The following is a 9,235-nucleotide window of genomic DNA, read 5'->3' on the forward strand; positions in this document are numbered from 1 at the left end:
TGTTTGTATGTTACTGTAGCATTGTATCTGAAAAATTAATTTTTAAAAAACAGGGAAATCGAAACAGTTTGTTTACACAATTTCACTTGGGGTCTATCTTTCACTTCTTTTTTTTTTTTTCCTTTTTTTATGGTTGAGTATCTACTCCAAAATTAGCTACTAAACTTGACATATCTTATGCATGAAAAACAAATGTAAAGCCAGTTCCCTCTCCCAAGCGTTACTTGCAAGAGAGTGAAAACAAAAATATTTTAGCCAGTCTCAGTCTCATTTTACTTGTTTATTTGACTTTATCCAGCCTAATCTAAATAATGCATAATATTTTATATAAATGCCACTCCAAGGTGCCTGGCTGCCTGCTGAAAGATCGAAGAAATTATTTCCTAATTTGATTGGCAGAAATCAGAATGCTTTTGGACAGGGTTGTATTGTTGAGGGACTATCATAAAGAGGGTGGTAGGTCCAGATGTGACTTTAAAGTATATCACGTGCATGAATGCATATGACATTTTGTTGCATGGAATTTTCTGTTTGACATATTATGGAGTTGATGGGGTTTCCTTCTACTTTTTTGGCTTGGATGCAGAATTGTGTTCAAACCGCCTTCTTTTCTTTGTAATGGATGGATTTTTTTTCTTTTTTTTAGGATTAAGACGAGATGATCCTACTGATATATGAAATGGGAAAACCTCATGTGGCTATGCTGAGTTTTTACTGATTCAACTAACATATGTAATTAGTTTGGGATGCTTAGAGGTGCATTACTAGCGCGACATCTTGCTAGCCCGAGAACTTTTGAGCAGCATCCACGAGTTTCAAATTATTAATTGACAGAAAGTAACCTAAGTAATGTTGCTAATTTAAAATGTCGCTATTACCAAGAAAGAAAAATTCCAGGTGACTAATAGCCCAATGAACCAGTTCCATCAAGCCATTATGGGATCTCTCAACTCTTCTCAACTAGGCTTGCAACAAAGGATTATCAGTGCTTGGTGGACAAAATCACTGCAACAGTGAAGATTCAGCTGTGGAGTTCGACTACAATTAGCTAAATCTATGCTATCTAGCATTCAACTTTGTTAGAGTAGCTTTTTCATCTTACTTGAAGCTGTATTTTGAAGAAGACTGAAGGCTTGCCGTCCTCATCTTTTTGAACTGGTCAAAGAGGCAAGTAAGCATCTTGCCAAGGTTCATGGAAGGAAGTATATATGTACCATGTATACCTTTCAATTAAAGCAGGAGGACTTGGCATTAGAAGCTTGGTGCTCCAAAAAAAGAAATTAAAAACTCTTTTTTTGGATATTTTGGGTGCATCCTTTGGGTATATTGTCTGAAGTTTCTCCTGAATTTTTTTTTTTTTGATTAAATAGGATCAACAGTGATTCTTCACTTAATTCATTGACAACTCGAATCCGTGACCTGTTGATTACAGATGAAACGTCTTACCAATTAAGTTGCGCTTCACTGTCTTTCTAAAAAATTTTAAAGCACTGGGTTGTACTAAACAAAGTTATGTAGCTGAGATCATCGCAGATAATTAGTCGAAATGGTCCGAGGGTCCTAGGAGGAGCCCTGAGGTAAATGAAACTTTCCAATTATGGCCGGCCTATGGCTTTTAATACTAAATAAAAGAAGACTTGCAAAATGCAGGTGGCCTTTTGACTTTTCGAGTCTGTGACTAGACTTTGAAAACAATTGCAATGTATTTTTGTGCCCAAACACTAGCTGAAAATAATCAATGGTGCATAGTATTTTATTTGGTTTCCACTTACATTCGTCTAGAAATTACACTAATGATAAGATTCGATTCAGATGCAGGATAATGCCACCACATCTCCATGTGAAAAGAAAGAGTATGACACATCGCATTGGGACATCAATTGGGAATGGCCAAAGAATTATTAAAGCCACTTGTTGACCACAACTTTAAGTATTTATTTGAGGTTTGCAATCAAACCTCAAATAAATATTAAGTATGTTAAGTATTTTAAGTTACAAGTATCTTTTGTTGAGATGATTTATTAAGAGATTTGTTAGCAAAGATTATATTAGTTTGTTTCATGTATCTTTATAAATAGAGAGTTCCTAAATAAAAAATTTAAAATCCTTTTCATTTCTTCTATACAAGGCTTTATTATAAGCCCTTTTTTTAGTACAAAGTACTTGTATTGTTTCTTAGTTTATACTCTAAATTTCAATAAATTGGTATAAAATGCCAATAAGTTGACACTAGTACAGTTTCTTTTTTCTGTGATAATATTTTAGTACTCCCTCCATCCCATATATTTAGTTATATTTGGAGATATGTGCTTTTTATACATAGTACACTCCACACAAAAAATTTTCCTTTTGTTCCACTTTCGCCCTTATTCATGTGCTGGTCAAAATAAAAAGTAGAGGGCAATCTCATTACATTTGTCTTTATGCATCATTAATGAAGGGTATAAGGGAAATTTCAAAATATAAAGTAGTTAAAATGGCAAACATGACAAATATTTTGAAACAAACAAAAAAGGAAAGTACGATACTTTCAATAGAACGGAGAGAGTATTAACGTTTGTTGTCTAGCGTCTGGACCTGCTATATTAATTCACATCCTTTATGAAGCAAGTATTATTGACCATTTTCTGCAGGGAACCCCAACCCCAACCAGTGATTTTACACCTGTAAAACTTTTGTATATATTTTGAGTGTTTGCCAACGTGAGCTTCAACCTGCATTTGCAGATGTTCATGATGAAATATGAATTGTTACTTTCCATGTTTGCTTATTCATTTTCTCCAGGCTTGCATTGCCTCGACCACCCCACCCAATATCACAACTGATCAATCTGCTCTTCTTTCATTGAAACCTCTAATCACTTCAGATCCCTTAGCCAAAAACTGGTCTCTGGCATTTCCTGTATGTCAATGGACAGGAGTCACTTGTGGTGCTCGTCGACAAAGAGTCACTTCTCTGAATATTTCAAACATGGGTTTTACAGGGATGATACCTCCAACCCTTGGGAATCTATCTTTCTTGGTTTCTCTCGACCTGAGTGGAAACGATTTCGATGGCCAACTACCCCATGAATTAGCACATTTACGCCGATTAAGATTCCTTAATCTAGGAATCAATGACTTCAGTGGAGAGATTCCATCATGGTTTGGGTATTCTTTCCCGAAACTCCAATACCTGAACCTTGCAAACAATAGTTTTCTCGGTTATATTCCACCCTCAATATTTTCTAATATATCAACTCTAGAGCAGTTGCAGTTGTCATTCAATAATCTAGAAGGGACTATTCCAAAAGAGATTGGAAAGCTTCACAATCTGACGAAATTGATCTGCGAACGTAACCAGCTTTCAGGGTCTCTACCATCTGAGATCTTCAATGTCTCCTCCCTTGAAATAATTGCATTACGAGCCAACCATCTATCCGGTAGTCTTCCTAGTGATATGTGTCGCAGACTCCAGAAACTCTTCTGGCTTAACCTATCGGAGAACAAGTTCAACGGTGAAATACTATCAACGTTGTCTCAATGCTCAGCACTTCAATCGCTATCCTTGTCATACAACAATTTCACTGGGATCATACCAAATGAAATTGGGAACTTGACGGAACTCCAGCTTCTTTATCTTGGTTCTAACAATTTAGATGGTACGCTATTGTTTCTTGCCTCTAGGGAGGAGATCGGGGCAGTTTGCAGAGGCAATTTCATGGTGTGGTCTGTAGCCGGCTCTGGTTGAATGACATTGCCTTGATCTAGAATGTCCATGTCAAAATTTTAATGAATGGTCTGGATCGAGTAAATCTAATTCAGCCCACACCATTTTTTTTTTTTTTGTAAATTTATGGATGATAAATATCTATACATCAGCTTGGATAGGAGATTAATTGAAAAAAAAAATTATCTAAAATAATATCGTAGTATTTTTTATGATATGATGTATATGAAATTAAAAAAAATTGATTGAAACTTATGCTTATGATGTAAGTATAATAAAATTTGATTTTTTTTTTTTTGTTGCAAACATTGATAACCGAACAAACTAAATATTTTATTACAAACTTTTTAGGTGAACTTGGTAGGCAGCTTCAACTCTAGACCTTTTGGCTAAGTTTTAAGATAATCACTGTGAAACTATATAATATTCCTCTACCTCAAATTGTTAACATCAATTGAAATTACAATGATGATTAGGGCATTTAAAGACCACAAGGTCCAGGGATGAGCTAGCCAAAAATTTGCCATATTTGCTATAGTTATTTTGCAAGATAGTTATTAAACACAACTTGACCACCAACCTAGCAAGGGGACTGGTTCAATGAGTTTGCAGTTTAATTATTGGTCGACTGGTTGAATCGGTGGTTCTACAGTATGATAACTAGTATGTTTGAATAATTTTATTTACTATAAAATAGACGAATAATCTAAAATAATATTGTGGACCAAGAGCTGCTAATTACTTTGTAAGCTCTAGCATACGAACAAAGCTAGAGGTTGCCTACCGGAACCTCATCAATGGAAAAATGGGAATCTTTTGAAGATTGTCGGGTCACACTAAATTGAACTGACCCGGTTATTTGTTTTTACCGATTGAACCGATAATTTTTTGACTTTTCAATAGGTTTCTTTCTATTCAATCAAATTGGAAATCTGAATCAGCGAAGTGGTTGATTTATTAGATTCATCGATTGAACTGTCAGGTCGAGCTGTTTTAATACTTATGTTTTTTCACCTACTTATCGCCACTAGTCCTGTGCAGATGGGAGATTGCATATTAATGTGTCCTAGTAATTTCTATCTTAATCAATCAAAAATTTTTCCCCCAACTTTCCACCGATATATAATCTTACTCATTGTAGAGCTATCCAACAATCCTCAAGGAATCTACTTCTGAAAATAAACAACATTTGGTATGTGACAATTCGGTACTTCAGAATATCTGGTTTTAATTGGTCTAATTCCTCTTTTGTTTGAAGAATACCCAGTTTTAATTGGTCTATTTTCCCCTGTAATGCTATACAAGTTAAAAGAGAAAAATATATTATATTAATTAATTTTTAGATACGTATATATTTGTTTCACGTTTTACGTTTTTTTTAATATTAGTGTAGATATTCCAATAAAATTATATTTTTATCAAAAGGGATAGCAAATGGATCTCCGACTTGGGAATTGAAAAGAAAAAACTATGAGAAGAAGATGAAGCTGATAGGCAAGTTAAAGCTTTAAGTTTCAGTCTAACAACTCTTACACATGATAAATTAAATTCAATATCAAAATGGAATATCTGACCTTATCTTTTAAATATTTTTTAATCTTATAATAGTCCAAAATGATCCCATGATACTTTTCAAGATTACTCCCTCCATCCCAATTATTTTATCATGTTTCAGCTATCCAATTTTGTGAAAAAGGTGATTTGATTGTGATATATGTACTTCTCTTTTCAATCTTATCCCCACAAATTCAAAATTTGAATTTGAATAGTGATATGCATAGGTTTCTCACGATTTCACTGGCCTCCCTTGAAATTTGTAAAATTACACTTATCTCCCTTGACAGAATTGTGAGCTTAGTTACTTATATCACATGGAGAGAAACTACTCATATACCCTAAGACATTATGCCAAATTAGAAACTAATATCTAATGATTGAGTAATTAGAGCACTAATTAACTATTAATAACCAACTAATGGAAATAACTGTTGGAAATTTCTTTAATGATGAACGATTACTTGCAATTACAAAATAATGTCAATTGATATATCAAATGGCACTATCTTATGATTGATAAAACTTGACAATGACTAGAAATAAGTTGTATACAATATGAGAAGAAAGGCTTTGGTAGAACAAAAAAAACATAGGGCAAAAGAAGGTTGTTCATGAGGAAATTTTCTTTGAAACTCTTAAAGTTGTGATAGTTGTAAAAGAATTTTGTGGAAACAAAGGATAGAGGGAAAAGAAAGGCAAAATTCAAAGTTATTTTTCTGTTCAAAATTATAAGAATCATAACAAACCTCATGTTAAGGACGATGAGTGGTCTATTTTGCTAAATCTTGTGATCATTAGTGTAGTTTTGTTGCTTATTTGTGTTGCCTAATGTATTGAATGTGAACTTTTTGAATAGTGAAATGTGCGTGTTGATTATTTGTAACTTTTAATTATTTTCATTCTTTTATTAACACAACTTATATACATGTTTAAGGGATATTTATGAAATAAAAGTTTCATGGATATTTATAAAATAAAAGTTTCATCTCTCATCTTAAAATACTTTTTAAATGTTTTTTTTTCCTGACTTGGACTAATTTTGTTGTCAAGACTTTAGACTCGATGGGGGGAGGTTCATGTAATTTAATAAACCACATGGGAGGCTAGTGAAATTCTTAGAAATCTTAGGAGAGATTTCTGAAATTATTCCAATATGCATATGATTAAAGGGAGGGACTATATTAGAAGGAGAGACTAAAATATGTTTTAATTTTCTCAACGTGACAAATATTTTGAAACATTCTAAAATGGAACACTTTAAGAGGAGTACATGATAGCAGTTATATTGCTCAATCATTCCCGCACTCATGTCACTAAAAGGTCATATATATTGTCATGTGATGGAGGCTTTCAATTCAGTGGGATCAGCAAAATGATGCACAGCCCTGTAGGTCATGTTCAAAGAAGAGCACAAAATTTTAGCATAGGCAATTGTGATTTATTAGAGAGGAAATAGGATTAGATTAAAGAGTGATAAGTAGGAGATTAAGCTTAGAATCGTAAATTATAACAAAAAATCCGTAAATTATTGAAAATAAAGAATGGATAATAAGAACGTAAATGGTTTATGAGAATTGAAAAGTGCTTAAACCTGTCATTAGAAGGTATATCCAGAGCTACTTGGACACCTCCATGTTTAAACTAAACGAGGTACTCTTAATATTCTGTGTTGAACCTGAATATAGGATCTAAGTTGCATAGGTCGAACATTGAAATACGGTCCGGTACAAAGAAATAAATTAGGGGTGGACTGAATCTAACAAGCCAAAACTCTAATATTCAACCATGTTTGTTCATTTTGACAAATTTAAATTGCGACTTATTTATGCATCAAGCTAAATTCATTTGTGAGCCAATTTCGAATTGAGCTCTGATAGTTTAAATTTTGTTAAGATGGAATGCAATTTGGATCCTCAATGTGTATCAAATCTCTTTGGTTGATTACCAAATATTGTGAGTTTCCTCACATTTTAAGATTCCACCGAACCTTACTTTTAAAGGGTTGATTGTGTATCACTATTAGTTTACCTTCAGAATTCGTTCTTGCAACCATTCCAGTTATTCGGTCTCATGTAATTCAGATACAAACATTGAGCACCAAAACCGCATTTATTTCATTCTGTTGTGTAATAAATTTCAAATTTTGTACCAATAGGCCTAAGTTTGGGCTGAACTTTAAATTTCGTACCAATACACCAAGCTTGTTCTCATTTCTTTTAGATTTTACAAAAATTGATTGTGAAAAGTGATTATAGCATTATAAATTCCAAAATCTTAACAACGCAATAAATCTAAAGTTTACTCTAGTATAAAGTTTAATACTATTGTAGAAGAACAAAGCAAATCAAAATTACACGATTCAACACAAAATCAATTGAAATATTAAGTAGAAAAGTACATCTAAAGATTTGATCTAATATGTTTATTCTGCACTAACACCAGCTGCAACCTCGTCCACAAAAGCCTTGACATTAAGGCTGGAGGATCCTCCATCTTTGGCAGCTTCTACAGCCAACTCCCTCCATTTTTTAGCAGTCTTTCTCATCTCTTCACCTCTCGCCCCACCATCCATAACAATTTCTAAGCTTCTTCTGATCTCATCAGCCTCAACAGTTCCTTCTTCGTTGGCCATAGGCCTTATTCCAGTCTTCCAAACATCTTGAATAAACTTTGCATTGGTAGTTTGATCTGTCCAGAGAGGAATTGCCACCACTGGCACCCCAGAAGCCAAACTCTCTAGAGAAGAATTCCATCCACAATGAGTCACAAAGCATCCCACAGAAGGGTGTGACAAAACCTCCACTTGTGAACACCAAGAAACTATCAGTCCTTGCTTTTCCAACTCATCTTTACAGCTTAACTTTTCCTCCAATTTCTCACCCTTGGGAGACTTCCTAATCACCCACAAAAATGGCTTCTTGCTTTGCAGCAACCCTTGAGCAATTTCCTCTAGCTGTTTTAATGGTAAATCTGAAAAACTCCCAAATGCTACATAAACAACAGATGCACCGTTCTTGGAATTCAGCCACTCGGCACAATCTTTCGTTTCCTGAAGCAAGTCCCCACCAAACGAAGAATCCCTTCCATCTAAGAAAGCTGAAGGAATCAAAGGTCCAACAGCTACCAGCTTCAACTTCACAGCAGCCTTGAGAGTCTCAGATTCCAAAGCATCAAACGTATTTACGAGAACTGTTGGCGTTTCTTCCTCTTGGAGTAGTTCAAAATGTTTATTGATCGCTGGCAAAGCAAAACTGTAGACATCAGGATTTGAAGCCAGAAAAAATGAGGGGAGATCTCGGCTAGCTAGTGTCGGTAATCCAGGTAATTTAATTGTTTTACTGCTAGAAATATCTCCAATAATTTCGGCACAGCCATTGAAGAAACAATAGTAGAGTTGGAAAACAGCTGCTGGCTGTATCCAAAGAAGAGTTGATGGAATCTGAAGTTGACGAGCAACTTGACCAACCCAAGACATAAGTATGGTGTAGACCACATGAGTGATTGGATGGCCCTCGTTGCTCTGAGCCATGATGAGTTCTTTCAGGGTTTGGGAGCCTCGAGTTACTGCAGAGGTCATATATCGTCCAAAATCAACGTTGGGGTTCCAGCCATGATCATAACCATCAGAAAAGGCAACAATGCTTAACTTTTCTGGTAATGAATCTGAAGCTTTGTTCATGCAGTTGATTGCACCAAGACTGGTTGAAAATGTTGTTTTAACGCCTAGTTTTGCTAGGCGTTTCGCGAATTGGAGGGTAGGATTGATATGGCCTTGGGCTGGAAATGTTACGATCAGGAAATGGCATTTCTCCATTGCTGGGATTTTTTTTTTTTTTGGGGCGGGGGCGTGACGGTGGGGGATTGGGGGAAGCTCGGAGCTATGTAGTGGTGTTATAGTGTGTTGAAAAAGAAAGATTGGTTGTTTGTGTGTTTAATGCAATCTTGTTAGACCCGAATTGGATCGGCTGGT

The 9,235-nt window shown here is 34.9% G+C and overlaps 1 protein-coding gene across 1 annotated transcript; it reads right to left on the reverse strand.

The window, feature by feature from the left end:
• Positions 1-7,551: 7,551 nt before the first annotated feature.
• On the reverse strand, positions 7,552-9,235 carry LOC113737821 (crocetin glucosyltransferase, chloroplastic-like). The gene has a single exon (XM_027264991.2). It carries the CDS (start codon positions 9,077-9,079, stop codon positions 7,688-7,690), a length of 1,392 nt encoding a protein of 463 aa, XP_027120792.1. The 5' UTR covers positions 9,080-9,235; the 3' UTR covers positions 7,552-7,687.

Source organism: Coffea arabica, chromosome 3e (genome assembly GCF_036785885.1).
Source record: "Coffea arabica cultivar ET-39 chromosome 3e, Coffea Arabica ET-39 HiFi, whole genome shotgun sequence".
Taxonomy (NCBI): Eukaryota; Viridiplantae; Streptophyta; class Magnoliopsida; order Gentianales; family Rubiaceae; genus Coffea; species Coffea arabica.

Excerpts from the sequence above, each read along its gene's own strand:
- LOC113737821 (XM_027264991.2), bottom strand. The coding sequence starts at position 9,079 with ATGGAGAAATGCCATTTCCTGATCGTAACATTTCCAGCCCAAGGCCAT.